At 42.7% G+C, this 24,459-nt stretch overlaps 1 protein-coding gene across 8 annotated transcripts in view; it reads right to left on the bottom strand.

Annotated features, from left to right (window-relative positions):
* The window catches only part of CAMSAP2 (calmodulin regulated spectrin associated protein family member 2), a 217,347-nt gene that overhangs the window by 109,644 nt on the left and 83,244 nt on the right, over positions 1 to 24,459 (bottom strand). For 7 of the 8 annotated variants that reach the window (XM_029617695.1, XM_029617699.1, XM_029617701.1 and 4 more), the window contains one exon: positions 1,333 to 1,494. In XM_029617695.1, coding sequence (XP_029473555.1) covers positions 1,333 to 1,494 — 162 coding nt within the window. Of the gene's footprint in view, positions 1 to 1,332; positions 1,495 to 22,959; positions 23,084 to 24,459 lie in introns of those variants that run through there. The other variant, XM_029617700.1, reaches the window with a different exon arrangement.

Here is a 24,459-nt window from a genome sequence, read left to right on the forward strand (position 1 = left end):
GGATAATTCTTTCAGTGTGACTCCTCCTGTTTTATCTAGCCATGTCTGTTATTCCTACTATATCTAGGTCTTGTTCCTGGAAAACAGCACAGATACTGGGTGATCTTTTGTTGACTGATCTCAGGTCTATGTTCGTGTATGCTGGTCTGGTAGCAGCTTGATGACCCATTAGGAAGTGGTGTGGGAGTAATGAGGAAAGACTTTGTTCTTCTATCTTTTGTTCTCTTAATTGTGCTACCAGATGAAATCTACAAATGCTCATTAGAGGTGTGAGGATCTGAAAGTAAGAGAAACTTTCAGAGAAAAAAAATGGGAACTTAATTGTCAAATCCTGTTAAACCTATAGCAGTTAGGACACTGTGATACAACAATCATCGGCAGCTAGACTTGCTGTGGGGACCAAATCCAGCAACCATGTTACTCCAATTCCTGTGTCAGCTATACTCGCTCCCTGTTGACAGCAGGATAAATGTAACATTTCAAATGCATGAATCAACTGAACCCTGAATAATGTTCCCAACTTCTACTCTCCTATATCCTCACAAGCAAACTTCGATCCTCCCACCATGTCCTTCTAGCCTCCCTCCTCCACTGAATTAAGCTAGACTAACACACATGAGACTTTGTGCATTCAGCTGCTCTGCCCCTAAAATATGGAATAAGTTTCCTCTAACACTGCACCTGGAAATTTGTTACCCCTCACTGTACAGAAAGAAGGTAAAGCCTGACGTTTAACCTGGCCATCCCCTAGGCTCCAGAGCAGAGCACCTACCCACCGGAAGCCTTCCTGACCACAAATTCCACAAGCTTCACTCGCTTCCAAGTTACTTCTCTCTAACCAGTTCTTAATCTCTCTCGCTCTGCTGGTGTTTAACTTCCTTCTTAACTATATGTTCTTATACGCGATGCACTCTCTTCCTTATTCCTACCTAACACACCCTATTTCCTGCTCATTTACTTGCAGTTTACCTCATGGCTGTAGGCATCCATTACTCCTGGACTTATTGCCTCGTTACTTTATGTAATCTGCTTTGTGCTACTTTTAGGAAAAAGCACAACATCAAACGCTTATAAAGTTTGATCTTTTTTTAGATGATATTCTTTTCTTTGAACACTATGTGGTACATAAGGTCTTTCAGCCATGTTACAAATGTATGAAGTGAATGTGCCAACAAAATTGTATCCTACGGTGATTTAGAAAAGGTAGCAAGGAGCTTTCCGCTATCTTATAGAGACTTTCATGATTATTTCGTAAGTATATTTCCTAGTAACTTAATATCTCTCTTGTTTTGACAAAGAGGAATTGCTCATGGCCTATGTGCCTCGCCTTACCTTATTTATCCAGTACATGATGGCATCTTCAATATCATAGGGCATATCCGTAGCTTGGAAAAGGGGTGAATACTGCTGAGTGCAGGCAAGCACCTTCTCAATACTGACCATCTCTACAGTGTAGGCCATCATCAGAGTGTCTATCATGGCTAAATGAGCACTCTGCAAACACAAAAACGGAACAGAAAATCACAACTGAATACAGAGCTTCCTTTTTTCTACATTTCTTTACATTAAGATGAAGTATACACAAAAGTCTGCTGGGAAGCTGCAGCTATAATATTTAGATAGTAGCATCCCAGAGATGCACACACAAAAAGTTTCTTCAAATGTCACATACATTTTAGAAAGCTTGAGAAATAGGCAGCATTAAGATTCATGAATGCTATCATATGGCCTTGCATTGAAATCCTCAGATACTAAGACAACACTATCAAACACTAACAACTGGCAATACAGCTGTAACAATGGAACAAGCAGTAAAAACTACTTAGAAGTTAACAAAAAAAAACAACAACCCCTATATGTTATAAGAGACCACATGGTCTGTTTCACCCCAGAACGTTTTATAAGCACAACATACTTTGGACTGTGCATTAAGATTTAAAAGCACTTCACAGTGCTGCAAACATTTGGCCTTTGGCCTCAAGCTATACAACTCTACCAAAGCAGGAATTAAACTCTTTACACAGGTCCCGTTGTGTGTCACTATATTTACAGTATCCTCCTGGTTCTTAGCCAGGTCCGGAGTCAGGCATCAACAATAACTAGTCACGATACCTGCAGCCATTTGTTCTAAGAAACAGGTCAACTTACATGCTTTGGTTAACCTGTTTGCGACTGTCCATCACAGAGTTTGGAGTTACGGTCTAAAGTCTTCTCTCATGCAAGTTGGGTTTCTCTTGTTATATGCAATTTAAATAGTATACTTTCTGTCACCATTCTCCCAGCCACTTTAAGTTTACAAACACCTTAGTTAAAATTCCTTAGATCCCACTCACTATACATACAGCTGTGCTCATAAGTTTACATACCCCAGCAGAATTTGTAAGAAATTTAGCATTTTAAGAAAGCATAAGTGATTAGACAAAACACACATTATTTTGTGTTTCAAATTATGCATCACAGAACAGCACAATCATAAAAAAAAAAAAATATATATATATATAGGAAATAATAAAATGGTCCTGTTCAAAAGCTTGCATTTCGTTGAACGTTTGGAACAACACACACACACACTGATTGATTAGCTTGATCTGAAATATCTGCTTTTACTCAGTAGAAAAGAATATGCAATTTTTAAAACATCAATATACTGCATCACTCATGCAAACAATGAAGCAATGTAAGCATGTGAGACCCCATATACATCTATCCACGAGTGATTCCACCCCTACTATAATACCGATCTGCCCATATCAATACACTGAAGTGGGGACTTCTCCAAGCCACAAAGACAACACCTCCAACAGCTCAGTCAGCTACCCGCTGAAATAAAGATCCAACAAAAGGGAATCCTTTCCAGCTAATAGGGGAGACGAAACAGCTAGACTAATGTTTCAAAATAAAAATAAAACTTCCAAAGAAACAATGTCTCTGTCGAGTTCAGATTATGAAAAGCCTCCCATCCATTGAGCAAAAGAAACCTCTGCATAGAAGGGTTTCCATTTTGCCTGCCAGGTGTCTTCAGTTTATTTTAGAGCATTATTGGGACTGTTGCCTTGCTTTGTCTCTCAAGAATACTTTTGTATTTGCTTTACTGTCCTGTTTTCTTCATAGTTGGGAATCCTTTTATTGGGCTGAGATAAGAATTATTTATAAATAGATGAAGAAGTACATTAGTTTTCAAGTCCCAAGTACATCACACATTTGAAGAAGGGACAGTTATTGGTCTCAAAATCTTATGCATATCAACCTCCTATTTGGTTAATTCTTCATGTTGGTGCAATAAAAAGATATCTCAAAATGCAAATAATCCAGCTTTTTCTACTAACAATCTCCACTAGTTGAATGACAAGAGTATTGTGTTCTTGCTTGTAGAACATGTTTGGTTAAGGCAAACACAGGACAAATCAGAAGCTAAGAATAAAGAGACGTCTTACAGACTGTAGTTAAGCACTTACTTGTGGACATGGCTAGGCTTTTGGTAAATAGGCTAGGCTTTTGGTAAATAAGTGCAAAAGATACCATGAAATGTCAAAAACAACAACAGTTTTAGTCAAATTATTATCTGAATATAAACTGAGACAGACAATGGTAAAACAGTATACATATATTACTGGCCTAGAACTCTGTACTCATCTCACATATAATTAAAAAACCCTACAAAATGAAAAAAAAAATGTACAATAATAGCATAACAATACCCAATCTGACTTTCAGTATTCTGACTACATAGAAGTCTGACCATTAGCTGACAGATAGGCAGGATCTCAGAGGAAGTCCAGCAAGAGATCATAGGAGGTGGAAGCACCCTGGCTGAAGGCCTGCCTAAAAGGAAAATGCGATTTGCTGATCATGTATTCTGAGGCTTTGATGTTAAATTAGCTAATTTAGGGCCTATTTGCTAAGGCTTTTCTCCCATTCTATGTCTAGGAGAAAAAAGCTCAGTATAACAGGCCCTTAAGTAGTAGAAGGCATGATAGAGGGCGCAAGAGGCATAGAAAAGCGGAGAGCAGTTTGGCAATGACAAAAAAACGAAGAGAGTGAAGCACAGGAAAGCCGAGCACAGAGGGAACCTGCACAATTTCTTTTAATCTCTCTCATCATGCCCTTGTCACAAGTCTATGATGAGCTGTGCAGCAGAATTCACACATTTGCAGGAATCTGATGGGAGCTACAGTGTGACTGCTTCTCTTACAGCCCCCGGAACTGGACTGAGATCTCCGGCCCATTTCAGACAGGCCACCTAAGCTGGGATTTGAAGCGGTGACTCTAACTCTATGAGCATTCCCTTGAGCTATCCTATCCTCAACCATTTCTTTTAGTAAGGTTTACTCTTTACAAGCATGCTAGCATTGTCTAATAGGGATGTGCATTCATTGTGAACGAATGCCCAATCTGCAACGTATAGGTCCCTATTCGTTGCATTCGTGGGTTCGGGAAACGCATGGCAAACCCCCATGAATGCAACGAATCCTGAACGAATAAACCCCCCACCCTCCTGACCCCCCCAAGACTTGCCAAAAGTCCCTGGTGGTCCAGCGGGGGTCCTGGATCGATCTCCTGCTCTCAGGCCGTCGGCTGCCGGTATTCAAGATGGCGCCGATAGCCTTTGCCCTTACTATGGTCACAGGGGCTACCGGTGCCATTGGTTGACCCCTGTCACATGGTAGGAGCACAAGATGGCGCCGGCCGTCCATTGCTCCTACCATGTGACGGGGCCGACCAATGGCACCGGTAGCCCCTGTGACATAGTAAGGTCAAAGGCTATCGGTGCCATTTTGAATACCGGCAGCCGACGGCGTGAGTGCAGGAGATCGATCCAGGACCCCCGCTGGACCACCAGGGACTTTAGGCAAGTCTTGGGGGGGGACAGGAGGGTGGGGGGTTTATTCGTTCAAGATTCGTTGCATTCATGGGGGTTTGCCATACGTTTCCCGAACCCACGAATGCAACAAATGCAATGTAATTGTGATGTATATTTGTTCTTTGTTAGCAGATATGAGAATTGGGTTGGCAGGAAGGGAAATTGGACAATAGGGATTTGCAGCTGGAAAGTATTCGTTGGATTCTGGATACGTTGCATTCGGTCAAGGGGGGGAAAACCCGATCCGTTAATATGTTGAATTCAGCATTCGTTCCCTTTAAATTTAATTAACTACAACCCCCACCCTCCTGGACCCCCCCCCCCAAGACTTGCCAAAAGTCCCTGGTGGTCCAGCGGGGGTCCTGGATCGATCGCCTGCTCTCAGGCCATCGGCTGCCGGTACTCAAGATGGCGCCGATAGCCTTTGCCCTTACTATGGTCACAGGGGCTACCGGTGCCATTAGTTGGCCCCTGTCACATGGTAGGAGCACAAGATGGCGCCGGCCGTCCATTGCTGCTACCATGTGACGGGGCCGACCAATGGCACCGGTAGCCCCTGTGACATAGTAAGGTCAAAGGCTTTCGGTGCCATTTTGAATACCGGCAGCTGACGGCGTGAGTGCAGGAGATCGATCCAGGACCCCCGCTGGACCACCAGGGACTTTAGGCAAGTCTTGGGGGGGGGGGGGGGGGGTCAGGAGGGTGGGGGTTGTAGTTAATTAAATTTAAAGGGAACGAATGCTGAATTCAACATATTAACAGATCGGGTTTTCCCCCCCTTGACCGAATGCAACGTATCCAGAATCCAACGAATACTTTCCAGCTGCACATCCCTATTGTCCAATTTCCCTTCCTGCCAACCCAACTCTCATATCTGCTAACAAAGAACAAATATACATCACAATTACATACATCTCTGAAAGCAGCGGAAATTTTCTTTATGCTGAGTCAGGCCCAGGTTCTTCATACACATTTTTCAGCAACTTTCCTTGCAGACCAAAAGATTAACTGTCTGTTAACGGATCGGGCCAGTAAGGTGCACTAGGGAAGCTTGCTTTTGCCTCTGATGCTGATCACTTCCTGTTTCAGCTCATCCACAATAATTTTGCCTTCCAGATCCCAGGTCCTGGTGATAGGGCCGGTGATAGACACAGTCAGTTGCAGCTGTGGCTGAAGCAGAGCACACTGATGATGTTCGCACTGTCCAGGGTGCAGAGCTTGTTTGCCCTTGTTCTGGTTCCACAGCATGATCTGACCATTCTTGGCACCAGAGGTACAGAGAAAGCCAGAGACATAGCGACAGTGTTTAGGAAACCCATTTGGCTGATCAGGTTCCACACCTTAACTATCTTTACCCAGCTGCATGAGATGATGATCGAGAGTTACTACTGTTGGGGGGAGAAGTGGACACAGGCAACCTACTCAAAATCACTCTCCTCTTGCATGGGGCACTTAGGATCTCCCCTTTCCTCAGCATGTTCCAGAGCTCAATAGCTTTGCCATGTGAGCCAGAGATGATCTGGTGGCTACTGGTGGAGAAGGCCACACACTATGGAGTGGCCCACAGGTCCACAAAGCCCTAAACTGTGGTAACCACTGTAAGGTCCCAAGGCACAGGAGCCTATTCCAAGATCCCAATAGCCTGAACTACATTACTGACAGGAAGCACTGCAGGATGTCAGAATTGTTCTCATCTTGAGTCAGCTTCCATATGATCACATTCCACTCTCAGGAGGAGGACAGGATTAGGACCAGAAACTGCAGAGTAGTTGCAATTTACATCATCCATCTGTTGTGATCCTTAAGGGTCCCTATCAGGGTCATCTGCTTGGTCATGCCTGGCAGCTGTGGATAATGCCAGATTGAAAATCAGCTCAGCTGCTGGAGCAGTAGCCTTCACCTTCCATCTAACTGCGGTGGAGAAAAGGAAGCAAACTGGCACAGATGAAGAAGATTCCAGTCAGTAACCTGACAGAGAAACCTGTATTTTCGAAAAGAATTATACCAGTCATGCACTGTGCAATACTATAAGGGGTGCATTTTTAAAAGCCAGGATTTGCACATGTAAAATAAGGTATTATGCACATAATTTAGCTGTATACTTTTAGTGGATTTTTAGCCACCCAAATTATGCACTTACGTTCATAACATGCATCAATTTGGTTGCATAAAGAGGCATTTCACGGGCACAACCCAACATGGCTTGGATTTACAGGCATAACCTGAATTGTTAAAAAGTATGCATATAAACTGCATGCCATTTGCATGCATAACTTTACACCCCATTTTGCAATGTGCAAAGTTATGCACATCTATTTAGTCACACAACTCGATATACAAACCCAATTTATGCAGGCACCTTGTGTGTGAAAATCAGGTTTTGTGTGTGTTTAAAATTAAACATGGAACTTTGTAGTTAAGAACACTACTGAAAATTAACTCCAAGGAGCTCATGAGTAGCGATAGCATCCTCCTTACAAAATATTTCAGAAAATCACTTATACATTTGTATTTAATTTCACATAACTCTTATGCTCTTCTTTGAGCAGTTATACTGGCAACTATATAAAAAAAATGAATTGCATATACTAAGATCTGAATGGTCCAGGGTGCAAAGCATACTACGAACTGTGCTCAAATTTAAGATTACAATACCAAACAAATCAGAGGTAAATAGATACATTCTATGCCATAACTCATACTTTATTGATTACAGTCATTCACAAAATTTATTTTATAATTATGATGGACCCATCTTATCTTGTGAATATTCAAAATTAAAATGAACACACTCTCACTGCTACTTTACCCTAAAGTCACCACAACCATACCATACATGCTACATGCTTTACCCTAAAATCATCTCAAATCATACCATACATACATCACTCACGATATACTTTATACACATTACCATATAAAACCTATGTACTATAATAGATAATCGCTTGTACAACTCTCAGATAACCTGATCTTAACAACCAGTGGATTATTTAACAAAATACACTTTTTCCTAAACGGAATAGGCTGTATGTGTCTCACATGACAAATATAAAGAACTAATGTTCTTTTTAACACATCTTCTCTGTATCTTAATCCAGTCCAGTCCGACGAGAGCCTCGTTTCTCCCTGTTGCTCAGGGCTTCTTCAGGGACTTCACTTGTAGATTTTTCAGTCTGATGTTATGTAATTGTCTAGATTATCCTAATCAATTGGTATCCATTGGTCCATCATATCACTTTATCAGATGTAGTGGCTTGCTATTATCCTTTCACACCTCCACTTATTTTACTTCTTATAACCTGCAAGCCGCGACGATAATAGCATTCACATGCGATTCACCAACGCTCAACTGTTTCTCTTAGCGGGCCACAGAGGCTGGGTCCATCATAATTATAAAATAAATTCTGTGAATGACTGTAATCAATAAAGTATGAGTTATGGCATAGAATTTATCTATTTACCTCTGATTTGTTTGGTATTGTTTACTGAGGTTTCGGAGGATATGCATGTAGTTGTTTACCTTACAAATTTAAGATTAGCCAGGCAGAACATCGTAGCCATGTAATATATATATATAATACAGCACAATGTGCCCATATTTATTTGTGTGACTTATATTTTGCCTTTCAGGCACTTCAAAGCAGATTACATACACTTCTACTCTACTTTTTCCATCACAAAGGATTGCCTAAAACAGCTTACAACAAATGAGAAATAAGATGATACTTATGTTTCCTCTAGGATGTGTGGCTAAGCATTGTTAAACTCCTGACACACTATAGTCACACTTGATAGTCTGTTGCTGGACTGTTGCATCAACAAGTTAAAATCTATTTTGACATTTTGAGATTTTTGTTTTCAAGTACAGGAGCTTAGTAGTGTAATCTTATTTTCAAATTAAGTACACCATTTCTCATATTCACTAATTCTTAGGCTTGCACAGAGGCAAATTTGTTTGTTTGTTCATTTCTTTTGTAGGTCACCTCCATTCATTTCATTAGTTTCAAACAAAAATAAAAAAAACCAAACCCCTGTGTATTCATTTAATTCATTTACCGTTAAAATCAATGGGGGAAATAACACAGCCTATTTTGAGCTTCTAATCATTTCTAATGAAATTTGTAGGTAGACAACATCATAAGGGGGAAGAGAACGAAGGCACCAAGATTGTGGCATGAATAGCCTAAGGCATTGTAAAGGGGACAAAGGTGCCAGCAGTGGCAGGAGTTCTCCAAAGTACTACTGTCAGAGGAGCAAAGCAGTACCAAGACTGTCAAGAATACCCCAAGACTTCAAAAGAAGCTGCTGATAACAGTGAAAGGCAGCATAAGAGAGGCAAAGTGGCACCAAGAGTGGTATGAACATCCTAAGGCATTATGAAGGGGGGAATAAAGCAGCAGAAAAATAACTCAGGCACTGATAGAGAGAAAAAGCAGCACAAAAAGCGTAGCAGTAAGACTCCAAGACACCATGAGAGGTGCAAACCAGCCACCGCCAGTTAAAAGAACACCCCCTGGAGTAGAGTCTGGAGTATGGCAGCAAGAACTCCAAAGGGCAAACTCTTGGTATGAAAGCAAGGCAGAGTTGCAGCAAGACCCTCAAGTTGTAGTCTCGGATATGGCAGCAAGGCTGAGTGGCAGACAGACCCCAAAAGTGTAGAGTCTGGTTATGGCAGCCAGGCTGAGACACAGCAAGAGCCCCAAGGTGGTTCCTCAGGAGAATAGCAGCAATAGAGAAAGACAGCAAGACCATTAAGATGCAAAGTCTGGGTATACCCAAAAATGCTGAGTGGAAGAAAGACCTCTAAGATGTAGGATAAGAGGCACAGCAGTAAGGCAGAGTGGCATGGGAGATGTCTGAAGCACGTGCCACTTGTCATTTTTGTGACATAAGCTTTTATTACATTCCCTACCGTAACTTAATTTTGCTGCTAGGTAGAATTTTGGATTTATTGTGAAATTTGCTTTCTGACTGAAACTTTTCTCACAATCATGACAATGGTCTCTCATCAGTGTGACTTTTCTGGTAATTTGTGAGATTTACTTTATTAAGAAAGATTTTGCCATATTCTGTAGCTGAGCACAATCTCTTCCTTTTGTTGATTTTCTGGTGTTGCATTAGTTTTCTCTTTCTGAAACCTTTCCCACATTCAGAACATGTAAAAGTTCCCTCTTGTGCATATATTTTTTTTTATTGTGCCTGCATTTCTTCTTTCTGAATAAGGGTTTTTCTATATTTTGCACATGTATATTGTCTGTCTCCAGTATCAGATTTCTCAAGGGCAGGTGCCCTGCTGAGGAGGCCACAGAATGGTTTAAAATGAGGCAGCTTCCGACAAGGATCCAGATTAGTCCTCGGGACACATTTTATTTCCGATCTTGAGTCTTACTTAGCCTGCTGCCTTTCAGCATTCTTATCCAGTCCAACGATGGTGGGAGGCCTAGGAATGAAAGTAGCTGTGTTCAGACTTCAGGCCTGCAGTCCTGGGGCTCCTTTCAAGCTCCATAATAGTCCTCCACTGCCAGACAGACTCGCCATGTAAATGCCATGGTTCTTCAAACACGCCTCAGCTACCATACAGAAACCGCAGCCCTCCCCACATGCCAAACAGAGGCATTTGTTGTGATTTTGGTTGTAACTAACTAGATAGTAATTTCTTTTCAGATTTCATTTTTTAGTAAAATAGGTTTTTGATGATTAACATCACATTTCCCACGAAAGTCCCTTTAAAATGGCGCATGACAGCAACAGTCCAGCCTGCTAAAAAGTGCCACGAGAGTGAGTGCTGTTATTTAAGCCATATCCTATCTCAGTAAGTTTGTAAGTTCTATTCAAGGATTTTTAATAGACCTATTCTTTTGCAAAAATATCTCTGTGTTTGCACAATTTGTCAGAAGTGTTTCAAATGTTTTTTTCTGTCCATGTATGTGTAGCAATGTTTGCCAATCTTATATTTTGCTCCAGGCATACATGCTTTATTGAACAGTTTGTCTTCTGCCTTACCCACCGGTGCTGACCTTAACCCCTGAAGAAGATTCAATTTTGAAATGCTGCAAGCGTCGGGTTTATTTTGGGTTCAGCAGACAATTTAAGAGACAGCGCTCAACAGTGTTTCTGTTGTCTTGTGTATTTCAAAGGACAATTACCAAATCCATTTCTCTACTGGAGCCTTAAGATAAGTCCGGTTGTTACTTTGCTTTCATTATTAATAAGCTAGAAGTTTGTGTATCTTAACTGCAATACAAAATATCTTTAAAAAAAAAAAAAGATCAGACTGGACTCTGCCTGGGTCAATGCTTATAATACAATGAGGGCACCTTTCAGTTTATAAGACCCGAGGACTCCCTTTCTCATTGTTCTGTCTTAGGACCTTTTTTATGAGGTCCAGCCAAGCAAAGTTGTCTATATATGTCTAGACAAGTTACATTGTATATATGGGTGAAAACAGAGGCTTCACAGCAGGAGGAGCCTGTTTCTGCTTTTACTAGCAGACCAATATGGGGGAGGAGGAGCAGCAGCAGCAGCAGAATGGATCCTGGAAAGAAGATGACATCATGGGAACTCTTCCTTTATAACACTGGCCCTGGTTTTCCTAGCCAGAAAGTGGTGCTGTAAAGACCAGCACAGAAGTAACAGAATTATGGTTTTATACAATTCAATTAGGAATAGTCAATTTAGAAAAAAGCATGCATGTTCCTTGCCACACCCTAAAACACTGGCTGTATTTTTCTGTAATAAAAGGCTGTATATTGGAGTGCTGAATATTCAGGATTCAAGATTTAGGCATTGAAACGTATGAACTCTCATTGATGCATTTCCCTTACCCTTTGGCTCCTTCCTTTTTCGTGAATTAGTACATGCTGCTGGATTGAACTGACAAATCAAAATTAACCTAGATGTAAGGACTTTATTAGACTGGTACCTGAATTATTACCAGAAAGACTTATGCAAAGCGATACACAAAATTAAGATTGGAGAAAAATGAGAGCACACTTCTGCCAATGCATTCCTAAATGTCTAAAGAAAGACAACAAAGCTGGGATCATGCTGTCCTGTTACCTGCTGCTACTTGCCAGAGATGCCAGAGATGAACCACACCCAGAGATAAAACACGCCCTCAGGCAAACTGCTATTTGAAAATTGAGGTTTCATGTGAGTGTGGCAGATGCTGAACACATGGACTTGGTTCAGGACATGTTTTTCCAATAGGTTCAACATGGGAGGGGGGAAATCAAATTAAATCAAGCCCCTTGAAGTCCCACAGAATACCAACAATTATTCTTCATACAACAGCAAAGTGCCTGCTCAGTTTGCAGAAACAGAAACAAATTACTGAATTAACAAGGTACAGTATTCTAAGACCTACTGTAAATATTTTTCATTATAAGTCTATAGATTGAGCCCCGTTGTAAATATTTTGAGGCTGCAGTTCATCCTATCATAAATTTTCTTCTTTACCTACTTAACTTTTTCAGATAAACAACTTAGTAGATTCCACACAGAGCACATAAGAGGGAAAGGGACAGACCAGCATATAATGATCTTGTAACCATATCTCTTGGTTTTGCTGACATCAGTGACTCATTTATCCAATGATGTCAGCAAAATCCAAAAGGTACCGCTTGCCAACATTATTGCATCTTGTTAATGTCACTAATCCATCATCTGCTTAACAAAAATGCAAATCAATGGCTATCCAAACTTAACATGTACATGAAAACAAAGATATATACAACCCATGTATTAAGTATGAATTCTAGTCATTTTATTGACATCACCTTAGATAGTGAAAAATCAAGCAACCAGCCTCAAAAACCAAAACTATTTTACATTGGATCAGAACATAAGAACATAAAAAGTTGCCATACTGGGTCAGAAGACCGGTCCATCAAAGCCTAGCATCCGGTTTCCAACAGTGGCCAATCCAGGTTACAAGTACCTGGCAAGTATCCAAACATTAAATGGATCCCATGCTACTAATGCAGTAATAGCAGTAGCTATTCTCTAAGTCAATTTGATTAATAGCAGTATATGGACATCAAAAACATATACAAATCCTTTTTAAACCCAGCTACATTAACTGCACTAACCACATGCTCTGGCAACAAATTACAGAGCTTAACTATGCGAAAGTGGAAAAAAAAATAATTCTCAGATTTGTTTTAAATGTGCTACTTGCTGACTTCATGGAGTGCCCCCTAATCCTTCTATTATCTGAAAGACTAAATAACAGATTCACATTTACCCATTCAAGTCCTCTCATGATTTTATAGGCCTCTACCATATCTCTCCTCTAGCCATCTCTTCTCCAAGCTGAACAGCCCTAACCTCTTAAGCCTTTCCTCACAGGGGAGCCATTCCATCCCCTTTATCATTTTGGTCACCCTTCTCTGTACCTTCTCTGGTACAACTATATATTTTTTGAGATGCGGCGACTAGAACTACACACAGTATTCAAGGTGCAGTCTCATCATGGAGTAATACAGAGACATTATGATATTCTCTATTTTATTCGCTATTCCCGTCCTAATAATTCTTAACAGGTAAACGTTAATTGCTTCTATTTGGCAGCAATATGAACAAGAGGATGCGACAACACAAATTATTATACAGCATCATGGTTAGATACTGCATCACTACAATTGATTTTTTAAATAAAACTAGATACAATAGACTGCAGTAGTACTTCCCTATTGTTAGTCACAAGATGAAACAACAATCTGAATGCTCAGCCTCAGAAATAGGCATGAAAAGTACGACAGCCAGACCTAGGCAGCCACTTAAACACTATTAGTTTTTGTTTGTTTCAATGTTTTGTTTTTTTCTCCCATTTCTTTGACTTTTCGTTCCCTCACTGGTGAAGAGCAGAAGGGAAATCTGAGTCTAAATCTAGTGCTGCTCAGCCAGCAAGAGTCGCTCCCAGAAGCATCAGATGTCTTCCTATCAAATGCAAGCTCAAGTGAATCATCAGCTCAGCAATGTGTCTGAGCCCAGCCAGCCAGGAACTCAAACCCAAGTGTCCTAGCTGAGCCACAGGATCAACCAGCACCACTCAGATTTTCTATGAAAATCCTCCTTTCCCAATAGCAGTCGTGTCAAATAATCTGCTTGCATGCCACCAGTTGGACCAGGACATCGGAGGCGATTCTCCATAGGATTCTGATACAGTGACTAATTCAGTGCACATTTCATTTATTGCAAGCTTGTTTGTTTGAAATCTGGCAACCTTAAATACAGAGAAGCCTATGCACAAAGGTGCACGATAATATATAGTAGGAGCCTACCTGGAGGATCAGTGATCCTGCACATTTTCAGCCAATACAGCATGAAGAGTGTTCTGGGTAACGGTTTTCTTCTTCCTCAATATTCAGGGGTCTCCAAATCTAATCAAATCTTGTAATATTTTAAAAAATAATATCCATTTTTCATATATCCCTTTATTACCTATTTATTTAGTGGTTTGAGGTGTTTTATTAATATATGACTTGATAGATGGTACATTTAAAAAAATAATCAACAGAATTTCTTTAAAAATATTAACACTAAGTTTGGAAAACTTACATATAAAAACATATTCCACAGCAAAATTCAGTGTGCAAGCTGCACTTCACACATAGAGGGGAATGCTGCACTAGCCTAGACAAAGATAAAAACTATCACAGCAAATACAAAGAGACCCAAAACAAAAGCATGACATTTGAGTGCAAACATTTGTCCACAAGTAAAAGCAAATAATTATCTGTTTTTGCTGCTTTCTTACAGAGTTCAGGCATGAGAATCCAGGTAGAAGCCAAAGCAACAGACCACATGACACCCTTACTACACCAACTACACTGGCTCCCAGCTGAAAGCAGGATAAAGATCAAAACACTCTGCCTGGTCTTTGCAACTGGTCCCAGAATACCTCTGGCAACTTCTCTTGTACTCCCACAAGAGAACTCTGATCCTTCCCAATTGGCTCTTCTTTCCATCCCTCCTCTGGCCTCTACAAGACTCTCCTGCACCGGACTTCAGGCCTTCAGCTGTTATGCACCAAAAATCTGGAACACACAAATCCAAACCCTGCATCTCGAGCCTAGCTGCTTCACCTTCAGGGAAAAAATGCCAAATCATGGCTTCAGCAGACCTTCCTGGCAGAAACCTTCTGTCCACCAACTTAACTACTTAACTTGAATAAAGGTCCACTAGTTACCCACCAGTAGGCTCTTACTACTAGGCCATCTGCTAAGTATGGCACTAAGAGCTAGATTTTAAAAGCCCTGCGCGCGTAAATCCTGCCGGATTTACAAGCGCAAGGCACTCGCGTGCCAGCGCGCCTATTTTGCATAGGCCGCAGGCGCGCGCAAGGCCACAGGACGCGTGTAAGTCCCGGGGCTTCGTAAAAGGGGTGGGAGGGGGCGTGTCCGGGAGCGTGGTGTTCCCAGCACTGCGGCCTGTGCCGGAGGATGCCGAGGCGGCGCGAGCAAGTTACGCCTGCTTCAAGCAGGCGTAACTTGCACAACAAAAGGTAAGGGGGGGGGGGATTTAGGTAGGACTGGGGGGTGAGGTAGATAGGGGAAGGGAGGGGAAGGTGGGGCGATGCGGAAGGAACGGAGGCAGGCTACACGGCTCGGTGTGCGCAGGCTGCCGATTTTGCGCAGCCTTGCGTGCGCCGACCCTGGATTTTATAAGCTACGTGCGTATCTTATAAAATCCGGCGTACTTATTTAAGATCTACCTCTAAATGTATAGTATAATGCAAAGTATACTCTTAATTCTGTTGTAGTCTGTTTCGAGGTCAGTTGTAATGAAAAAAAAAAAAAAAGGAATATCAAACGTCGGTAAATAAATACATCTAAATTAGGATGTGTCACCAAGAGCAAGGAGCACCTCTTTAAAAAAAAAAAAAAAAAGAGTAAAGCCATAAAAACGCATAAAGAGGTAGATCTTAAATAAGTACATGTGCGCGAACAAAAGTACGCCGGATTTTATAAGATACGCGCGTAGCTACGCGTATCTTATAAAATCCGGGGTCGGCGCGTGCAAGGCAGCGCAAATTCGGCAGCCTGTGCGCGCCGAGCCGCGCAGCCTGCCTCCGTTCCCACCGAGGCCGCTCTGAAATCGGAGCAACCTCGGAGGGAACTTTCCTTCCGCGTCCCCTACCTTCCCCTCCCGTCCCCTATCTACCCCACCCCCCAGCCCTACCTAAATCCCCCCCCTACCTTTGTTGGGCAAGTTACGCCTGCTTGAAGCAGGCGTAACTTGCGAGCGCCGCCTCAGCATCCCCCGGCACAGGCTGCAGTGCCGGGGGACTCGGGACCGCCCTCCCGGCCCGCCCCCGAACCGTCACCACGCCCCTGGACCCGCCCTGGACCTCCCCCTGATGCCCACTGGACACGCCCCCTCCCGCCCCTTTTACGAAGCCCCGGGACTTACGCGCGTCCCAGGGCTTTGTGCGCACCGGCAGCCTATGCAAAATAGGCAGGATTTACGCACACAGGGCTTTTAAAATCTAGCCCAAAGTGCATAAAATGGTTTGTACCAATGCTCCTGCAGCCACAAAATTACTTCTATTTTACATACGAATAATAAGTCTTTCTGATGTCAACATGAAAAATACTTTCCAGCAATGTCGAAAACAGATCATGTAACATATATAATTCTAAAGCCGCATAGATTTCTAACAACCACACCAGAAGCAGCAGCCGGCTTGCTGTGCACAGCGGTGCTGCTGCCAAACCGTATGAGACACAAATGCAATCTAACTCGTGATAGGAGCAACTGTGAAAGGCTGCAAGGATCACCCTGGCGTATGGCAAACGTGCACAAACCAGATACTCAGGATGAAATCTAAGAACATAAGAACATAAGAAAATGCCATACTGGGTCAGACCAAGGGTCCATCAAGCCCAGCATCCTGTTTCCAACAGAGGCCAAACCAGGCCACAAGAACCTGGCAAGTACCCAAAAACTAAGTCTATTCCATGTAACAATTGCTAATGGCAGTGGCTATTCTCTAAGTGAACTTAATAGCAGGTAATGGACTTCTCCTCCAAGAACTTATCCAATCCTTTTTTAAACACAGCTATACTAACTGCACGAACCACATTCGCTGGCAACAAATTCCAGAGTTTAATTGTGCGTTGAGTAAAAAAGAACTTTCTCCGATTAGTTTTAAATGTGCCCCATGCTAACTTCATGGAGTGCCCCCTAGTCTTTCTACTATCCGAAAGAGTAAATAACCGATTCACATCTACCCGTTCTAGACCTCTCATAATTTTAAACACCTCTATCATATCCCCCCCTCAGCCGTCTCTTCTCCAAGCTGAAAAGTCCTAACCTCTTTAGTCTTTCCTCATAGGGGAGCTGTTCCATTCCCCTTATCATTTTGGTCGCCCTTCTCTGTACCTTCCCCATCGCAATTATATCTTTTTTGAGATGCGGCGACCAGAATTGTACACAGTATTCAAGGTGCGGTCTCACCATGGAGCGATACAGAGGCATTATGACATTTTCCGTTTTATTCTATAAGTCAATGGCCAGCTTCAGTAATAACGCAATGACCGTGCAGTAACTCCCTCAGGTGGAGAACGCCGTGAGCTTCCAGTAACAGGAATGGGCCATCCTTAGAAGAGAAACAGGGAGCATTAGGCTGGGTTTACCTTTTCCACGTGAAAGCCGGAGATGAGCTCTTAGCACACGGGTGCGCGTTTGTCGGCCTGTGTCCAGGCGGGCACGCGACTATGGGGGGATTTTAGTAGACAAACGCACCGACACCATTTCCGGTTTCCCCCGGTCGCCCAGGTAAGGGATAGGACCTCCAAACCCTTCGTTTCTCCTGTTAGCCCCGACCTTTAAAGCCCTGCCAATCTGTCTATTTTTCTTTATTTTATTACTTCCACGTCCTCCGTAGCAGAAGTAAAGTTACGCCGCAGGGGAGCCCAGCGTGCGCGTTGGAAGCTGAAATCCAGGAATGCCCCCGCCCCTTTTTGGGGAACTTTACATTTGTGCGCTTGGCGGGAGATACGCGCATACGAAGGAGCCTTTTAAAATCCGCTCGGTATTCAGCAGCCTGACAGATTTGTATTTCTCCCGGTTTGGGCTTTTAAAATGTGCCTTTTAGAGTACATAAACCCTGCCACCATCTTAGGCTGCGGAGCTTTCACTTATCCCTCGAGGGGCAGCTTGTCCTCGTTGCAGATTCTGTATTGTTTAATCTCCTCAGGAAAGGACCTTTGGGCCTCTAAGCTTCAGGCCTGGGTAGAGTAAAGAAGAAAGGGTCCCTTTGCCTGATTTACCAGGCTTTTTGAAACATTTTTGTTAGAAGGACATCTTTTCCACCCTTCCTTTCACTGATTTTGGTTCCTCTTTTTTTTTAAGAAACTTTTTTTTTCTTCTTTCAGCCTGAATACCCTAGGGCCCAGAGATTTGATTTCCTTACCATCGTTACAAGTGGTATCTCTCACATAAGTTCTCATTCATTCCCAGAAAAGGAGGAGCTGGAAGGTAAGTGGCACCCATCCAATGACGAGAAGAGCGCGGAGGTACAAAAACAGGGAGTGAGGAGAATACGGAGCTATGGTTAACAACAGCCTCTCCACCAACTACTGGGAGGAATCTTAAAAACTACCCCAGTGATTGGAAAGGAAAATGAATGGCATAATTGATTGACTATAAAAGAATATATTGACTGGAAGCAAAAGCTCACAAATTTATTGAAAATCTAAAGCTGTACAATGACTGTATCGAACAGCAATCTGTAGAAGAATCTTCTCATCAGTTTCCATCCTTAATCAGTAAACATTAAGTTGGAAACCAGCTTTTGCCTCCAAGTGTGAATATTAGTGATGTTGACAAGAGAATGTAATCTTGGCATTAATGCATGATTAATGCACAGGACCTGGAAAGAAATCTTTCCTCAAACAGGGAATTTGAGATATTCAGACTGGCTTAATATCCATAAAGAAAACCTAACAGCTTAAGCCCCATTTGAGGTGTGGTTCTTAGGGTCCTATGATGGGACACAAACTCAGGGGTGACACTCAAATAACCCCTTTAAACCAGTGGCTCTTCACTGGTTGGGGGTTCAAAATAGTTACATTATGAAACAGCAAGCAAAACTCTGCTGCACATTATCCAAACTGTAAGGCAATGTCAAAAAATGCAGCAATGGACAGAGTGCTAAAACAAAATAACTTACAGCAACCATGTTATCATTAGCTACTGATGTAAATTAGATAACAAAATACTAATAAGAGGATATTCTGCTTTTATATCATATGAAATCACTATGAACACCCTCACAAGCTTAACTACCCTCCTGTATCTGGTATCCAAATCACAGGGATATTCATAAATATATGTAATTTATTAAACATACATTATTTTAAATCCAATGAGCACAAAACAAAAATCCACATATCTATGATATACTGGGTCAGGCATCTGCTTTTTCAGGCTAAATACCTTTTCCTATGCAAGTTTAAAAATTAGCCTCTAGCAAAAAGCCATGAGTCACAGAATGACTCCAAACTACATGAAAAGTTCTTCTGAAATGTTCTTACCAGCTGAACTGAGTGTTTTGCTTTACTGACAGGGATGGTTCTACATTGATGCAGGGTGAGGCAGCTGCCCCAGGCAACAAAACTTTGGAGGGCCCGCAGAAAGTGTCCGCTAAAATCCCCTTGTGCAGCTGCCTCACTTTTTCATTTCAAATGTTAATACCAGCAGAGTTCCCACACCTTGCTAGCAGGAAGACCATGGTAACTCAGTTTGATATGTTGGCGGATTTCCTACTCCCAATAGCAGTGAGGCACTGCAGAATGATGTGCTGGCGGGGTTCCCATGCCAGAAGACGGTTCGGGATGATGTGCTGGCGGGGTTCTCATTCCCCACCAGCAATGAGGGCTCCAAAGGATGACGTGCTGGCAGGGTCCCCACTCCCCACCAGCAATAAGAGGAGCCTGTGGTATCAAGAAGACGACCCAGGAGTGGGGAAGCTGTTAGTGACATGGGGAAGGAAAGGGGAGCAAGAGAGTGGAAAGGAGGCAAGTATGACAAAGGGAAAGAGAGTGATTGGGATGGGAAAGGGTGGGAAAGGGAAGGATATGAGTGGAGGTGAAAAAAAGAGAGAGGAAATGAGGGGAAACAGTGGGAAGTAGAGAGGGAGCAAGACTGCATGGGGGTCTGAGTGGGAGAGTGCAGGACTGGTGGAAGCACTAGGTGGACTACGTGGCTGCCTAGAGCATCATAGGTTTTTTGGGGGGGAGGGGTGTCGCAGCCTGGAAGAAGTTGTGTTGTGTAGACCTGTGCAGATGTGAAGAAGGGGGTGCAAGGAGGAGGAAGAGCAGCCTCGTTGCATGCAGCTGGAAGAAAGAAGCAGAAGTAGCATTGTCCTGTGTCTCGGGTAGAAAGTGGAGTCGTCCCACTGGGGTGAGGTGGAAGTCGCTGCCGCTTGTGTGTTCTAGAGGTCGAGAAGAGTGAATGTTTGAGTGAATGAGTGAATGAATGCGTGTGAGAGAATGAACGTGTGTGTGCTTCTATGAGAGAGAAAGTTTGTGTGCAGCCCCTCCTCCCTGTAATCTTCCCCCAAACTAATCCTTGGAAATCACAAGGAATTTTTTATCATCTTTATTAGTTTTAAATATTCATGTTATTTGATAAGTCTGCTGGTTTGAAATATTATATTGGTTTTGGAAATTTACACATTTTTTTTTGTGTGTAATTATTGAATGTTATTCCATTCATCAGCAATTCTGAAATATTTTTATTAGCATTATTTACTATTGTGATTGTTGTTTTATATTTCTTGATTTTGTTTGATGTTTTATCAACAAAAGCAAAGTCATCTTCTATCAATGTCGAAAAACAAGCAAAAAGAGGCAACCAAATCATAAGACCACAGCATCAGACAAAATGGTGCTCAAATTTTCAATAACCCAACTGTTGCCACGTAATGGGGCTACAGATAGGGTCACTCAAGGCTCCGTCAAATTCATTCATTTGCTGGTACAATGAACTATCTTGGATGCATATATCAGAAAAATGATCTTAAACAAACTATAACTGATAAATGAAAAACCTTATCTCAATGATCCAAAATCGCACTGAGGGAAAGATTCTTTAAAACATTCAGCTCAATGTGCTGTGAGTCATCACCGATGCTGTGTTCAATACGTCAGGAGCCCAACCTGACATAGGCCCATGCTTTGGCAAACAATTCGCTTGCCTCAGGGGATCACCTATTTAGAAATATAACCCATTATGTGGTAAGAGACGGGTTATCGAAAATTTGAGCACCATTTTGTCTGATGCTGTGTTCTTATGACTATTAGAAAAAGATAATGAAAGTGGTGTGATTTTATGTTTTTATCAAGCAGGATGATGTTTCTGTTTTTCCATTGTTGCAATGCAACTTGATGGGTAAGGCAGGAATCACAAAATAATTCTCAATATGCCAGAGCAGGAAAGACCCATGATGGTAGCGCAGGTTTGCCAATTGTCAGAAAAAAAAAAAAAAAGGCAAAAAATGACATTAAAACTCTAGAGGCTGACTTGTAATGGTTTCCAGTTTAGTAATTCTGTATTTGGTGAGCATGTCTGACCAGGGCATGCCTGAGCGAGGTGGGGTATTCTGCTGGCTGTAGGTTCTGTAAAGGGATCTATAGCAGCCTGGCTTGTTCTGTTTTCCTAACAGGAGGTGCACTGGTGTTTTAGGGCAGTGTTTCTTTATCCTAGATAGGGTTGTTACTGTTTGTCCTCTGGCAACTATGGTCTGGAAAGTTTACCATATTGTAATTGCAGCTAAATTTATTCATGGCTTCTGTGGCCAAGCGCATACTCTGTGCATTTTAGTATTGTCCAAATATCATGAGGGCTCCAAATGTCTTTTTTTTGCAGTGATTGTAAATGTTATATACAGTGATATTCTCACCTCAGAAGGCTACCTTTGAATGCTCCTTTTCCATCTATAATCTTCCTTTTTGGCTTGGGGAAGTAGTGAATAAGAACTTTTTAATTGTGTTGGGGGGAGGGAGCCTAATACCCTTGCACTGACCCTAAGAGAGTGCGTCGCACGGACTCCCACCATGCGCTCATCTCCCACATCATCGGGGTGGGAGGCAGGTAGTAGGGTCCCTGGGAATGTGGTAGGGGGGGCCAGCATCCTAGAAATATTATCCCTGATGTACCATCTGCCACTCGTCTGGGAACCCTGCCGCCCCCTTCCCCGGCATTACAAATCACCAAGAGGGCCAGACCCCCCCCCCCCAAAGTGAATTTCATTTCTGCCGCACCTTGCGGGGGGGGGGGGGGGGGGGGAGAGGTGCGCCATTTCATCCCTCCCCTCAGGCAGCACATTACCTCAGTAATGGTTAATCGTTGCTAAACAGTTGAGTACAATTATTTTCCCAGACAAGTGGCAGCGCAGATCCCAGCACTCTGTAAACGCCAGGCATGTGTATTCAGCACAAATGGGCGTTACCAAGCCATTCCCAACAAACCTCTGCAGCTTCCAGAATACAGGGGGGGGGGGGGGGGGTGTTTTCTTTATAAAGCCAAGGTGCAAACTTTGCTTCCGCTGGTGCAAAGTGTTCATTTTCTAAACCAACAACGGCATCACTTTTGCGCCTCAGCACGTTAAGAAATTTCTGATCAATTCTAATCTGCCTGAACCAGGCAGAGACAGCCCTCGGAGTTTGGTTTATGAAACGAAATGCTCAAAGTCTGCATGTGAGCTTATTTATGAGTACGGTACATATGCTTACCTGACATTTAAGAGTTAGCTATGGTTCCCTCACAAAGAGAATAATCACATTTTTTCCTATCATTTATTTTCAGAATAGTTTATATTTACATTTATTTATTTAGCTTTTTATATTCCGCTTTCTATCGAAGCGGATTGCACTCAGGTACTGTAGGTATTTCCCTGTCCCCACAGGGCTTACAATCTAATTTTGTACCTGAGACAGTGGGATTTGAACCCTGGTTTCCCTGGGTTGTGGCCAGCAGCTCCTCCGCTCAAGGTTGCTTTTCTACCCTTCTCCCTAGCTAAATTCCACCCGGTTGCATCAGAAAATGGCTTTCCTTTCTGAAACATACAAGACATTTTGCTCTACCTGTTGCTCTCTTTTCTAGCAGTTCTCCCGCCATCCTGGACTATAAGGAAGCCTCCGCTTCAGGGCACAAGTCCAGCTAGATTCTGATTCTCCTGACATTTCAGCCACTTTAATCTCCTTGCTTCCTTTCTCGCTCTTCAGATGAGTTATTCCATAGCAATATCAATCTGTGAATTATACGAATGATTCCACATATTAATAAAGGAGCTGCCAAACATTCAAGGATACGGATTTGACAGGAAGGTCACAATGCCACTTGTATCATTACCTGCCAGCCTTTAGATTTCCAGTCACCCTGAGATTGTCATAAAATAGTGGAGGAGAGAGAGGGTGCACACTTTATCCTCTCTCATATACACAAACTCCCTAACATACGTATTCATTCTCTCTCACACGTTGATTCTCATGCACATTCCTCCTCTCTCACACACACAAACACACTGGCTCTCTCCCTACTCCCTCATACACATGCACAGGCTCTCTTCCCCCTCCCCATCCACACACACAGCCTCCCCACCCACAGACACAGGCTCTTTCACACTCATTGGCTCTCCCCCACACACAAGTTCTCTCTCTCCCCACACACACACACTCACTGGCTCTCCCTCACATATAGTCGAACCCCAAAGGAGTGCAATAAATGTATAGGTCCAAATACTTGATTTCAAATTAAACAAGATTTATTTTAAGTAATCTCAATGCGGCAACTCCATTGCTCACAAGTCAAGCTGAATACATTCTTTTTCAGGGTCCCCCGACACGGACCCCATGTTTCGCTCTAAGGCTGCGTCGGGAGGGACAAGGCAATTTTAAGAAACTTTAAACGTCAAAGGAATTCTTACAGCTGACACAGCAAGGAGAGCTGTCTCAGCTGTAAGAATTGCCTTGACCCTCCCGACGCAGCCTTTGGGCGAAACACGGGATCCGTGTCAGGGGACCCTGATAAAGAATGTATTCAGCTTGACTTGTGAGCAATGGAGTTGCCGCATTGAGATTACTTAAAATAAATCTTGTTTAATTTGAAATCAAGTATTTGGACCTATAAATGTATTGCACTTCTTTGGGGTTCGACAATATTATATTTGGAGTGCTATCCTTGCTCCGTTTTGTGGATTTGGATATCTCCCTCACATATAAATATACCTGCAGACTGTCACACACTTAGACTCTCTCTCCCTCACATACATAAACACACACACAAGCTCTCTGCCCCTACCCCACCCCACGTACACACACCGGCTCTTTCACACTCACTAGCTGTCTCCCCCACTCCCACATACAATCTCTCCCCACATACACACTCACTGACTCTCCCTCACATATACACCCCCCACAGACTTTCACACACTCACACTCTCTCTCCCTCATACACATAACTCTTGCACACTCACTGACTCTCTCCCATCACACACACACACACACACAGGCTGCTCTCCCCTCACCCCACTCAACAAGCTCTCTCAAACTCTAGGGCTCCTCTGCCATGGACGAGAAGATGAT

This window comes from Rhinatrema bivittatum, chromosome 10, assembly GCF_901001135.1.
Source record: "Rhinatrema bivittatum chromosome 10, aRhiBiv1.1, whole genome shotgun sequence".
Lineage (NCBI taxonomy): Eukaryota > Metazoa > Chordata > Amphibia > Gymnophiona > Rhinatrematidae > Rhinatrema > Rhinatrema bivittatum.